This window comes from Podarcis filfolensis, assembly GCF_964270895.1.
Source record: "Podarcis filfolensis genome assembly, chromosome: 13".
Taxonomy (NCBI): Eukaryota; Metazoa; Chordata; class Lepidosauria; order Squamata; family Lacertidae; genus Podarcis; species Podarcis filfolensis.
Window position 1 is genome coordinate 2,745,788 of NC_139615.1, and position 14,559 is coordinate 2,760,346.

At 51.7% G+C, this 14,559-nt stretch overlaps 1 protein-coding gene across 1 annotated transcript in view; it reads right to left on the minus strand.

Annotated features, from left to right (window-relative positions):
- FGF11 (fibroblast growth factor 11) overlaps positions 1 to 10,682 on the minus strand; it is a 49,051-nt gene extending 38,369 nt beyond the window's left edge. The window contains exon 1 of the mRNA XM_083581230.1: positions 10,279 to 10,682. Within this exon, the coding sequence (XP_083437356.1) occupies positions 10,279 to 10,471 (193 nt within the window). The 5' untranslated portion in view covers positions 10,472 to 10,682. The remainder of the gene's footprint in view (positions 1 to 10,278) is intronic.
- Positions 10,683 to 14,559: the final 3,877 nt, after the last annotated feature.

The following is a 14,559-nucleotide window of genomic DNA, read 5'->3' on the forward strand; positions in this document are numbered from 1 at the left end:
ACGCAGACTTGGGTGTTTGCAGCGACAGGGGCGAACTGATTGCAGTCCAAATGTCCCGATTTTCCAGGGACGGTCCTGGAATTGCAGAAGCCGTGTCCGTTTTCCGATCTGATCCCACAGTTTCCCCCGCTTCTCCTGTTCCCTCCCTTCCACGTCTCGATTAAAAGTGATGGAGACACACAAAGTCTCCTGTCCTTTATGGAAACAGAAGCCTTTGCGCGCTCTCTCTCTCTGTAGATGCAAAAGCAGACTCCTGTTTATTCCGAAAATAAAATCCCTGCACCAAACGAAGTTGGCATATGAAGCCCTTTTGAAGGAAAAGGCCACCAATCTGCTTCAAATTCTTTAATTGCAATGCTTCCGCAGCCAGCCTTTTTAATAGGAAACACCGTGGAACGTTTAGTATTGCTTTCTTGTAAATGGAGCCTCACGCTGTCTACTCAGAAGTAAGCACCGCTGTATTCAATGGCGTTTACTCCCAGGTAACTGGGTAAAGACTGAGCAGTCTTGCACTGCGATCCTAAGCGTTTAAGTCCCACTGAGTTCAACAGGATTTACTCTCCGGTATGTCTCTGATCAAGTGATGCTTTTGAATTCTGGTGCCGGAGGAGACTCTTGAGAGTCCCATGGACTGCAAGAAGATCCAACCTCTCCATTCTGAAGGAAATCAGCCCTGAGTGCTCACTGGAAGGACAGATCCTGAAGCTGAGGCTCCAAGACTTTGGCCACCTCATGAGAAGAGAAGACTCCTTGGAAAAGACCCTGATGTTGGGAAAGATGGAGGGCGCAAGGAGAAGGGGACGACAGAGGATGAGATGGATGGATAGTGTTCTCGAAGCTGCCAGCATGAGTTTGACCAAACTGCAGGAGGCAGTGGAAGACAGGAGGGCCTGGCGTGCTCTGGTCCAGGGGGTCACGAAGAGGCGGACATGACTAAACGACTCAACAACAACAACATCTGAAGCAACATTTTAAAAACAGCTTAAAAAGCAAGTTAAAAAGGATAACTGTGAGATGTCCAAGCAACAGGCTCCACCAGCCTCCGAGGGAACCCAGGCGTCCGGCTGCCCCCCCCCCCAACCTCGGAGTTGTGATGTAGTGACAGATCCTGAAGCTGAGGCTCCCAGACTTTGGCCACCTCATGAGAAGAGAAGACTCCCTGGAAAAGACCCTGATGTTGGGAAAGATGGAGGGCACAAGGAGAAGGGGACGACGGAGGACGAGACGGTGGGACAGTGTTCTCAAAGCTACCAGCATGAGTTTGACCAAACTGCAGGAGGCAGCGGAAGACAGGAGGGCCTGGCGTGCTCTGGTCCAGGGGGTCACGAAGAGGCGGACACAACTAAGCAACTAAACAACAACTGGGTAAAGACTGAGCAGCTTTGCACTGCAATCCAAGGCATTTAAGTCCCACTGAGTTCAACAGGATTTACACTCCGGTATGTCCCGGATCATTCTCACAGTTTCTTCTATTATTATTATTATTATTATTATTATTATTATTATTATTATTATTATTCCCTTGACTTCTCCCTGAAAGGGACTGAAGTCAGCTTCCAGCCAAACTTTGATTTCTTTCCACTTATCTGCGGAAGGTGTTGTACACAATTCCTTCCCTCGCACATTTTCCCCCTTACAACAATCCTGCGAGAAGACTTCTGGGAAAAGATTTATAATGAATTGAAAAAAATGTTGAAATGTACATTTATAAAGAAACCAGACGCCTTTCTTCTTGGAATAACAGGTTTGGAAATGCCCAAGAAAGATGTTAAACTATTTTTGTATGCCACAACAACTGCGGCTCGTATTTTGTTAGCTAAAAAGTGGAAAACCCAAGAATTACCAACAGTAGAAGAATGGCAGATGAAGACGATGGACTTTTTGGAACTAGCCGACCTGACCGGAAGAGTCCGCGACCAGAAGGAGGAGGAATACCACGAAGAATGGAAGAAATTTAATGATTATTTAGTTAAATGTGTTAAGCTGAACTAATCGGAAATAGCTTCCAGATATTTAATGGGCTTAGGGTTGTATTTATGTTAACTGATAAAATAATGTGTTTAATACTATAAGGAGAAGATTTAAAGATGTTAATGTTCAATTTAAAGTGTATAAAAATTGGGTTTTGGAAAACCGTTCTAAGGATTTGCAATGAAATTCAACTAAGGGAAAACAAGGAAGTCGCTTTACAAAGTTAATAACTGTTATTTTCAATAAGGTTATGATTTATGTTTGTTATGTTTGTTGTTTTGTGTTTTCGTTTGTCGTTAATATTGTAAAAATCAATAAAATTTTTGAAGGAAAAAAATAATACAACAATCCTGCGAGGCAGGTGAGCCAGAGAAATCTTTGTTGGCTCAAGGTGACGGATGTTAATGTGTATTTGATGTGGGAGAAGCTTTGTGATGGAGGATGAGATGTCCCTATTCTCAGTGGAGAAATGTTGAAATGTGGGGAGGCGATGGGACTTTTCGTAAGACAGTGGTACCTCGGGTTACAGACGCTTCAGGTAACAGACGCTTCAGGTTACAGACGCCGCTAACCCAGAAATAGTACAGTGGACGCTCGGGTTGCGAACGTGATCCATGCGGGAAGCATGTTCGCAACTCGCAGCACCGCATCTGCGCATGCGTGGGTTGCGATTCGGCGCTTCTGCACATGCACAAAGCACAATTTAGCGCTTCTGCGCATGTGCAAAACCGGGAAGTAACCAGTTCCGGTACTTCCGGGTTTGGCGCAGTGCGCAACCTGAAATTGCGCAACCTGAAGCGTCTGTAACCAGAGGTATGACTGTACCTTGGGTTAAGAACTTTGCTTCAGGATGAGAACAGAAATTGTGCGGCGGCTGCGGCAGCGGGAGGCCCCATTAGCTAAAGTGATACCTCAAGTTAAGAACAGTCCTCCAGAACGAATTAAGTTCTTTACCCGAGGTACCACTGTATTGCACCCTGTCTTGAGGCTAAGACTGGACCGTCTCAATTTGCGCCACCTCGTTTTGCCCATACCACTCTGAATCTGGTACTGAGTGCGAATTCTGAAACCCAGCCTCTTCCGCAGGTACAGGAAGGGGCAGAGAAGTCCCAAGGCTGGACGTGGGTGCCTGCACGGCCTCTGAGCCCTCCCCACATCTGGCAGAGGCAGAATCATATATACACACCCACCCAAAAATACACATGTATCATAGAATCTTGAGAGTTGCAAGGGGCCTCCAAAGGTCATCCAGTCCAACCCCAAGCATTGCAGGAATCTGAGCCGAAGCATCCATGACAGACAGCCGTCCGATCTCTGCTGAAAAACCTCCAAGGAAGGAGAGACCATAATCTCGTTCCACGGCCGAACAGCTCTTACTCTCAGAAAGTTCTTCCTGATGTTGAGTCGGAATCTCCTTCCTTGTAAATTGAAGCCACGGATTCGAGTCCTACCCTCCCGAGCAGGAGAAAACAAGCTCGCTGCCTCTTCCGCGTGAAAGCCCTTGAGATATTTGAAGGTGGCTCTCAGATCTCCTCTCGGTCTTCTCATTTCCTGGCTAAACGTCCCCAGCGCCTTCAACCGTTCCTCATCAGGCTTAGTTTCCAGACCCTTGCTCATCTTGGTGGTTGAAATAACCAAATTTCCCCTCTCTGCTCCATCACTGACCTCCACCTCCCTTTGCCTCTAACGCCTCCCTTGTGCTGCTTTTCAGACTGTAAGCCTGTTGGGGCAGAGACCGCCCCTCGTTTTAATTTTTCATTTCTGCAAAACGCCACGTGCCCCTGAGCTCAGGTCCACAGTATGAATTTTGCTCATTTATTAAATTTCATACACCGCCCCTCGCCCGCAGATCTCAGGCCGGTTCGCCACACGAAAATACGAGATAAAAAAATAATAGGCAGGCGCTTTTCATGTTCTTATATGGGTATAAAGGCCAGGAACTGTCCATTCCCACTGGGAATCTGATTCCAGCAACCTGTGGTTGGGATTTAGCAGGCTATAGCCTATGTCGTATCAACCACATCTTTGCAGCCAATGAGGACCAGTGACTTGCACGCACTCCAAGTCAGGGCTCAGCAAACTTTTTCAGCAGGGGGCCAGTCCACCATCCCTCAGACCTTGGCGGGGGGCAGACTATATTCTTTTTCAGGGGGGGGATGAACGAATTCCTATGCCCCACAAATAACCCAGAGATGCATTTTAAATAAAAGCACGCATTCTACTCGTGTAAAACACCACGCAGGTCCCACATATAACCCAGAGGAGCATTTGAAATAAAAGGACACATTCGACTCATGTAAAAACACGCTGATTCCTGGACCATCGGCGGGCCAGATTTAGAAGGCGATTGGGCCGGGGCCTTAGTTTGCCTACCCATGCTCCAAGTGTCCCAATTTTCCTGGGACAGTTCCGGAATTACAGAAGCCATCCTGGTTTCGGATTTACCGTATTTTTCGCCCTATAGGACGCACTTTTCCCCCTCCAAAAATGAAGGGGAAATGTGTGTGCGTCCTATGGGGCGAATGCAGGCTTTCGCTGAAGCCTGGAGAGCGAGGGGGGTCGGTGCGCACTGACCCCTCCCGCTCTCCAGGCTTCAGGAAGCTCTCCGCAAGCCTTGGGAGCCCGGGCTTCCCCCGCCCCAGCCCCATGCCTGGGGAAAAAAAATTCTTGATTTCTCCCCCCCCCCAAACTAGGTGCGCCCTATGGGCCGGTGCGCCCTATAGGGCGAAAAATTGGGTAATCCCAAAATGTCTTGGATTTCTTCCTCGCCTCCTCCACCTTTCAGAGAACACCTAAAAGTGGTGTGCGGCTGTCGTGTTTACACTGATAACAAATATGCACAAATATAGGATTGGGGGCACCTGGCTTACTAGCAGTACATGTGAAAAGGATCTAGGAATCTTGGTGGACCACAAGCTTAACATAAGTCCACAGTGTGATGCAGCAGCAAAAAAGGCTAATGCTATTCTAGGCTGCATGATGTCTGGTGTCAAGATCAAGAGAAGCAATAATAATAATAATAATTTATTATTTATATTCCGCCCATCTGGCTGGGCTTCCCCAGCCACTCTGGGCGGCTTCCAACAAAATATTAAAATACCATAATGCATCAAAGATTAAAAGCTTCCCTAAACAGGGCTGCCTTCAGATGTCTTCTAAAAGTCTGGTAGTTGTTGTTCTCTTTGACATCTGGTGGGAGGGAGTTCCACAGGGCGGGCACCACCACCAAGAAGGCCCCCTGCCTGGTTCCCTGTAACCTCACTTCTCGCAATGAGAGAACCGCTAGAAGGCCCTCGGAGCTGGACCTCAGTGTCTGGGCTGGAAGATGGGGGTGGAGACGCTCCTTCAGGTCTACTGGGCCTTTGAGGCCGTTTAGGGCTTTCAAGGTCAGCACCAACGCTTTGAATTGTGCTCAGAAATGTCCCCCTTCTTCTGCCTTGGTCAGATCACACTTGGAATACAGTGTCCAGTTCTGGGCACCCCAATTTAAGAAGGGCGTCGACAAGATGGAGGGCGCCCAAGATGAGGAAAGGTCTGGAAACCAAGCCATATGAAGAACGGTTGAAGGAATTAGGTATGTTTAGCCTGCTAAAAAGAGATGCAGGTGGCGCTGTGGGTTAAAGCACAGAGCCTGGGCTTGCTGGTCAGAAGGTCGGTGGTTCGAATCCCCGTGATGGGGTGAGCTCCCGTTGCTCAGTCCCTGCCAGTGGCGTAGCGTGGGGGGTGCAGGGGGGGCCGGCCGCACCGGGCGCAACATCTGGGGTTAGGGCAAATCCACGGGTTGGGGGCGCAAATCCACGGGTTAGGGGGCGCAAATCCATGGGTTAGGGGGCGCAAATTACTTGCCTTGCCCCGGGTGCTGACAACCCACGCTACGCCACTGGTCCCTGCTCCTGCCAACCTAGCAGTTCGAAAGCACCTCAAAGTGCAAGTAGATAAATAGGTACCACTCCGGCGGGAAGGTAAATGGCGTTTCCGTGCGCTGCTCTGGTTCGCCAGAAGCGGCTTAGTCCTGCTGGCCACATGACCCAGAAGCTTTACGCCGGCTCCCTCGGCCAGTAAAGGGAGATAAGCGCCGCAACCCCAGAGTCGGCCACGACTGGACCCAATGGTCAGGGGTCCCTTTACCTTTAGCCTGCTAAAGTGGAGACTGCTTAGCATCTTCAAATATCTCCTGGGCTATCACATGGAGGCTAGGACCCGAACCAGTGGATTCAAGTCACAAGAAGGAGATTCCAGCTAAATATCAGGAATAACTTTCTGACGGTAAGAACTACTCGACAGTGAAACGGTCTCCCTCAGGAGATGATGGTCTCTCCTTCGTCAGAGGTTTTTAAGCAGAGATTAGATGGCCCGCCTGTCATGTATGATCTAGTTGAGATTTCTGCAATGCAGAGGGTTAGAATAGACAACCCCTGGTTTCCCTTCCAATCCTACAATCCCACAATTCTCTGATTCCTGCTAGGATACGTGTCTTTACGCCGGCTTTTGACACCCGAGGTGAACGTTTTTAAAACCCAATTTTAAACGGTGTCTAATATTGAGCGTTAATACCCTAGGACCTTGGGGGTGAAGGGCAAGCAATTAGTAATAATAACCCTTTCCCGTTTTTTTGCAAAATGTCTGCTGCGCGGCTGGCTGTCCCTTTTGAAAAATTAATCCCTCTTTGTGGTTTTAACTCTTGTTTTAATTACGAGTTACGCGGAGGCTCCTTACGCGTCTCAGAGATGGGTGCAAAGGTTTTAAGATGCAAGGCGTGCGATTAAACGAAGAACAGAGGAGGAAACACCTTTTAAAGGAAGAAAGATTTTGAGAAAAACAAGACGCTCGTCTCCCACAAAGTTCCACGGAGAGATCCGCGGTTCCTGGATGTGGAGGCCTGCATCGCCTGTCACTCTGTCATTCGCCAAGACATTTGAAGGACAAAATTGGAGAGAGGGGAGGGGGCTTCAGGGTGGCAGAGGGGAAACAGCGATTCTCTTTCCTATTCGGCCGTTGCAATTCCCCATAAAATACCCCTCTCTCTTTCTTTCTCTCTTTCTCTTTCTGTCTCTCTTTCTGTCTCTGTGTTGTCTTTTGAAATCCACCCGTTTCCAAAGAGGAAAGCAGTGACTTGTCAAATGTGTACGGCTGGGTGGGGCGTGTGTGGAAAACGGCCACAGAGAACGGCCTTTCCATAGAGAAAAGTCTATATTCTTTGGGGGAAACAGCAGGTTGCGGCCCAAGGTATCCGTGGGGTGTCCCAGCCAGGCGGACCCCCGCCACTGCCACAGCCCCACGGGCATCAAAACGGGGGCAGGGTCCTGCGAAACAGAGCGGAAGGATGGAAGAGAGAGTCCTCTGCGGGGTCAGATCTCTTCGCTTAGCTCTGCGGTTCCGTTTTGCAATTTCTAATACCCTTTTCCAGGGGAGATTTTTGCACCCTGGGCCGGGGAGAAGGAGTGCAAACACCCCACCAGTCCCCACTCAGCTGCCCCTAAGGTACCCAGGAAACACCGCAAACTAGGGGTCACCAGGGCACGCAGATTTTGAGGGATGGAGCGCTCTCGGTGGTGCGCCCATTAATGTGGACAGGGATCCTCGAGGCTTTTCTTCAGAGGCCACCATGACTGACAAACTCCCTTGAGGGAACGAGGTTTTGGGGGAACTGCTAAACAACACAGCCTTAAACCATCTCAAGCGTCAAATTCCTGCTCAACTATTTGCCTGGAAGGAAGTCCCATTCAACTCACTTCCGAGGCCGTTTTGTGATTCTCAAACTTTTGGGCATTTTCCTCCTTCCTCCCCACAACGTCTAAAACATCTTATGGCAGAATAATTCGCTTTAGTGGAAAGCAAAATCCATGCAGAGCTTTTGAGTGTCGAGTGAAAGGCCACCCTTCCCATCAGGCCTAGGAACCCGGATCAATAATGTTTAGTACAACCTGGAAGTAGGGGGCGAGGCAGGGAGACGGATCAGGCCCCTGGCCCCTGAGATCATTCAGTCTGGCCCTCTGCAATGCAGAGCTTGCCACCCAAATCTTTTGCTTTGCCACTGGCTGGCCGAGGAAGCGAACTGGTCCTAAATTAAGACCACTGGGGAGGGTTCCTCTACAGGCAGCCCTACCTGGAGCTGCTGTCAGGATTTGAACCCAGCACCTTCCGAGTGTGGAATTTGGACTCTGCCACCAAGCCCCTTACAGACCCTTTCCACATCCAGCCCGGTGGCTTCATTCCTCTTCTTGAGCTTTTGAAATAGAAATTAAGGACTGCAGCCGCCCGCTGTAGCCACTAGGGAAGACAGCCTGCCTCCCCTTGCCCCCTGCCTGGGGGTCAGCATCCTTTCCTGAACAGGCCAGGAGCAAGAGGTCTATATAGACACGACCACTTCGGCTAATAATAAGCCTTAAATATAATTCCCCATCCCAGCACAATTAGGTAGCGTTTTGAGAATAATCAAATATAGGATTTCACATTTGGGCGTGATAAACCCTCGGATTCCAGGACTCGCCAGCTGCGGTTTCATTTAGAGACCTTTAAAATTAATGGGCTATCTTTTTCCAAAAGCCGTAAAAACCCAAACAGGGCGTCGTTCCGTATTCTACAGAGCATCGCGGCTCGTTTATTCGGATTTCCACACACCGGCTCCTGCTGTTCAGCCCTGAAAACCAGGCGCCTTGATCAAAAAGCCGGACAGGGCCTCTGACCATGCGCGGAGTGCTGCAAACTCAGGAATTCTCAGCTCTAAGTCTGGACATTGCCCCATCATATTTCAGACAGATGGTTTCAGGGAGACATTTTTGGACCACAGCCCTGACCACTGGTCATGGTGGTTAGAGTGGGTGGGGACTGGAATACGGCGACCCGACCAGGCGAGCCACAAATCCCCCCCACCGCTGAGGTTTAAAGGCCCGGACTCGGTGACAGGCGTCCCCACAGTTCAGAACGGCTGCAAATAATTGTTACTATGGATTCAAAAGCTTGCTAACTTTCCTCAGGCAGGGAATATGAACTAAAAGATTGATTCTTCCGAAGACTCGACAACAGAAGCCAAAACATTTCCCAGTAGGAAATAGTTTGACGAACTTTAAGCTGCAAAAACCAGCGCCGAAATTATTTATTTCTTCAAAATTACCCGCCCACCTTTGCAGGGACTCCTTCACACATTCCACTGTCCCGTACATCTGTACGGTATAAACTTGCCTGCTATTTATTTCCAGGTTCAGGTGGACCAGTTAAAAGTAAAATAAATTTGTACTTTAATGACATTTTCAGCCAACAGGGGGCACCGGGCACCCCACTCCATAGAAGCCCCTCCAGGGTGCGCCTGAAATTTGTGGGTTTATACATTCGATATGTGCCTTTCAAACCTAAGTTTCTAGTCTTCAAGAGACTGAACTGGCTTTTTCCTGCAGCAATGAGTCCCACAGATATCCAAGAGATCGCAGAAACAGAAGATCACCCCATTGCAGAATGGCGCCCCCTACTGCTGACCCAGAGGAGACAACGCTTCTATCAAGCCGCATAACCAACGCCCCCTGCAGGAGACCCATGGAAGCGCAAGGTTGAAAACAGCGCCTCCTGCTGTTGAACCCAGGGCCCTGCAACTCACAAAGGACAGTCCATATTTACAACAAATGTGCAAAGCCGTTGACCCCGGGATATATATTAGGGGTACCGCCCAGTCCTGTGGAAACGGAAGCCCTCCCCTCGACCCGCCACAAACAGTCTGCATTAACCGCAATGGGACGGCGCCCCCTGCTGTTGACCTCCAGGCACTGCAGTGTGCAGATAACTCACACCCCAACAATTTTTGGGGAGCGAGGGTCCTGTCACTGCAGGGCTTTGGGGCAGAAGAACACACTCCAAACACAGCAGGCCGTGATTGGCGTGTTTCGAAGGCATTTGCATCACACACCTATCCAGAACCTTGGCCCAGCCAGTTCAACATTGCCAGCACTGGCCGGCAGCGTCTCTCCAGGATTTCGAGCCAGGATCTGACCCAACCCTGCCACCTTCTGCACTCCAAGCAGTTGCTCCGCCGCCCAGCTACATTCATTTACAAACCAATATTCTAGACCTCATGGCTCTCCCTTAAGACCCAGGGAAGACAGGACCAGATAGCTCAGGGCTGGCCGGCAGAAGCTCTCCACGATTTCCAGACCCGGGCAGGCAGCATCCTTCTGCACTCGGAGCAGTCGCTCCCTGGCTGAGCCACAACCCAGGACCACTTCATGCCTGCCCGCCCCTCCTCCGGAGAGATCCAGGATCCGGGACCCCCTCTCCGCAAGGGGATGGAGGGGGGTCGTGTAAAGTGGGGCGACTTACCGGGCGTTTTCTCCAGCCGCCCCTTTCTCCCCCCGCACAGTCTGACTTTGGAGATTAAAATGAGCAGTTGCTTCTGGCATAAAGACTTGGTCCCTCGAGGGCAGACCTTCCTCTGCGTGGAGACGGGCCGGCTGGCCACCGGGTCGCGGATCTCCCGTTTCTGCCGGATCAAGGAGCTGGCTAAGGCGGCCATGCCTGCCCCATCCGGAGGCGAGCAGGACTAAGGGGGCGAGGGGTGTTTTGGGGGGTCGAGGGGGCGCTCCCTCCTCTCTCTCTCCCCCCTCCTCCTCTCCTTCCACGCCCTCCCAGGTCAAGGCGTCCCGGCGAAGATGCGCTGCGGATCCAGTCGCTCTCCGGCCGGACGGCGCGGCTGGCAATCCGACGGGGCGGCGGCGGCGGGTTCGAGCCCCGCCAGCGGTTCCAAAAAAAAAAAAAAAAAAAGGGAAAATCAAAAAAACTGGGTATCTCCTCCTCTTCTTTTTAGGGTGACTCCAAGGTGGAGATCGCTTCCCTCCTCCGGGGCAGCCCCGGGAAAAGGGCGCCCCCCTCCGAAAGAGAGGGGGGTCTCTGCCGACGGCTGGCTCCCCCTCTCGTGCTAGAAGTGGATCCCATGACGGATCCCTCGCCGCCGCCGCCTTCGCCGGAGTGCAATCTCCATCTCGGCTTCCGCTGCGCTTGGAGGGAGGGAGGGAGGGATGGATGGATGGATGGAGGGGGGGGGCGGGGAGGAGACCCCGGTGTCCTTCAGAGCTTCAGAGGTTAATTATGTGTGGAGAGGGAGGGAGGGAGGGAGGGAGAAGCCCAGGGGGTGGGCAGAGAGAGAAAGAAAGCGAGAGATCTCCTGGATCGAGGTGTGGGGGGGGGGAGTTGATCTGGGTGTGTTAAGGGATAGACGGAGGAGAAGAGAGCAGAAGAGGGAGGGGTGGGGGGAGGGAGGGAGAGAGGGATTCTGTCACACACCCGTGACAAAGCTCGGGGGGGGCGAGATAGTGCCCCACTCTGTTAGGCACCCTTGGGCGTGCGGGGGGGGCGTGGAACAAGAGAAAGTATCGTCCAGGGAGGAGGCGCAGGCAGCCCCCTCCCCATATAAAGGTGTCTTTTGATATATTTTTGGGGGGGGTCCGTCTTCCTCTCCTGGGGCATTGATGGGGGGGCAAGACGCCCCTTTCTGTCTGCGGAAGGAAGCCGGGAGAGTCCCCCCCCCGGAAGAATTAATTGAAATTAATCCGTAGCGATTGGAGACGGGGGGATGGAGGGTCTGGGGTTTGGACGCGCATCGTTATGGGTGTGGGGGGGTGTTTAAAAGGTGGGGGAGACACGGGGGACACCCCAAAAGGGTTTCCCTCGCCCTCCGCGCCCCCCCCAGCCGTGGGGTGAAGCTCCGGATGGGAATGTAATGAGTCATGGCAAGAAAATCTCCGCAAGGGTCGCGCTGACTTTGGGGAGGGTCCCTGGAGGCGGGTGGGGTGGGGTTTCCCTGGCTCAGTAAGCGGTCTTGGGGTGGGAGGGGGTCGTGCAAGGACTCAGCACAAGCGGCACGTGCGCGCCCCCCTCCCGCACCCCCCCCAACCCCCATTGCACAGCCTGGCGGCGCATCCCATGTGGGTCAGCGCGCGATTGTCAGCAGCGCCCCCTGCAGGCGATGCGACGCGTCTCCCGTTTCCCGATAGGAGAGGAGCGGGCGCCCCCCTAGCGGAGGGTCGTATCCGCACCGCGCATCGAAAGCGCGTTTGGAACACGTGTAGAGCGCGCTTGGCTTCCCCAAGCTGTAGTTTACCTTTCAGGGAGCTATAGTTCCCAGCACCCCCTTTGGAAACTATAACTCCCAGGGTTCCACAAGGGAAGCTTTAAATGCGTGTTAGATGCGGGCAACGGGGGTTGGGGGTGTTTGGTGCTTAGAGTGTAGGGTTACTAGAACCAGGGAGAAACCAGGGTTCAAATCCTGACTCCTGGGGTGACCTTAGGGTTGTTTGGGGGGATGAATTAATGCCTCGTCCAAGACAGCGCCTAGGTGGGGACAGTACACCTTTTGGACAGAGGGAAACCATCTCAAACAACAAAGGGGAATCTGAGCATGTGCAGAGTGCCCTTGTCTCAGCTGGCCACGGAGAACAGGACTTCCCTTGAACCTCTCCTTTCTCGGCCTCAGTTTACCTTCTGCTAAATGGGAACAATTGCTACCCATCAGAAGAATACCTATATTATCACGAGGATGCCACAATTGCTACCTATAACCACGGTAACGAACAAAACCAACAACTCCATTCCCACAGTGTTTTTTTTTTTAAATGAAGGTCTAAACAAGGAGCCCCTGACCATGTGCAGAGTTCAATTCCCATCACCACTGAGCCTGTTCCCCATATGTCTCTCGCCACCGCTTCCAGAGAAGAGAGGGAGCGGAAAGGTGTGGTTTCTGGAACGGATTTGATCTCAGCAACACTTTAGGATTTGTGTGTGTACAAATTAACCGCACCGCACGCCCCTTAAATCACAGGCCTGCCGGCTGCGTTTGCCAGAGGTGAGGAGAGAGAGAGCCTTTACAGATCGATGGAAGTGGGACAAGGACTAATGACTGCATATTCCCACCCGGGGAGCAGTCAATAGACATGGAAATTAGGGAATCTCTCATCGGGGAGATATAGGTCTTCAAAAGGGGGGAGAGGGAGGGGCGAGGGGGGGTCGCCTGTTCCCCTGCAGAGCCAAAAAGGCCCCCTCTGATTCTGAATCCATCTCTGTTTGGAATGGGGGAGGGAAGGAACAAAACTCTGGGGCAGCGAGAGGCTAGGAAGACTGCATAAGGGGCCCCCCGTGTCTCTGTTGCCCCCCTTTCACCTGGCTGCCCTTTGCCCCCTGCCCTGGATAAAATGGTGCAATTATAGAGTTGTGCCCCCCTACCCCCAGGGTGATCTAGCCCAGGGCCGGATTTAGGTTTGATGAGGCCCTGAGCTACTGAAGGTAATGGGGCCCTTTCTATGTCCAGCTGTCCTTTGTCAACAACAAATTGTCCCTGTTTTTTGTGTTGAATATATGCTCTATGGTCATTTATGGACCTCATAGGTATCTCAATCCATTTGCACATGTTGCCCTGCAACCAGTCCATGCAGAATGTAGGCACCCTATATATAGAAAGGAGCAAACTAGTGATATTTTAGGGAGCAGGCGGGGCTCATGACTGACATCCTAGGAGCCTACAAAACACAAAACACTGTTGCTGCATGTAGGTTTTGTTTTATTTGTTTTTAAATCTTACTACTAGACCACCATATACACAGGGCCAGATTTCGGTTTCATGAGACCCTGAGCTACTGAAGGTAATGGGGCCCTTTCTATGTCCAGCTGTCCTTCGTCAACAACAAATTGTCCCAGTTTTTTTGTGTCGAATATATGCTATATGGTCATTTATGGACCTCATAGGTATCTCAAGCCATTTGCCCATGCCAGTCCATGCAGAATGTAGGCACCCTATATATAAAGGTAAAGGGACCCCTGACCATTAGGTCCAATCGTGGCCGACTCTGGGGTTGCGGCGCTCATCTCGCTTTACTGGCCGAGGGAGCCGGCGTACAGCTTCTGGGTCATGTGGCCAGCAGGACTAAGCCGCTTCTGGCGAACCAGAGCAGCGCACGGAAACGCCGTTTACCTTCCCGCTGGAGCGGTACCTATTTATCTACTTGCACTTTGACGTGCATTTGAACTGCTAATTTGGCAGGAGCAGGGACCGAGCAGCGGGAGCTCACCCCGTCATTGCGGGGATTCGAACCGTCGACCTTCTGATCAGCAAGTCCTAGGCTCTGTGGTTTAACCCACAGCGCCACCTGCGTTCCATGCAGAATGTAGGCACCCTATATATAGAAAGGAGCAAACCCGTGATATTTTAGGGAGCAGGCGGGGCCCATGACGTACATCACAGGAGCCCACACAACACAAAACACTGTCCTTTTGCTGGAGGAAGACACGCTGAGCTCTTGAGCTATGCCAGCATTAGACCTGCCCCAAACCCACCAAGAAAGAGGTGTTGCTGTTTTCCAGATCATGTCCTGTTTACCACTGGTGTGCTAGGTGCTGGACGGGACACCGCGAGCGACTTAGATTGACAATGCCCTTTTGCAAACCTTCCTCTGCTAGACGCTGGCCGCCAGTGATTTGGCCGGTTGCTTCAAATCAATACCTGAAACACGGACGCACCAAATTCTTCTTTTTTGGCCTCCGAGCCTCCAAAACTCTGTTGCCTTCTCAGCCTTCGTGCCAACCCTCAGTTGCTTCTCTTCTCCGCGGGGCTGG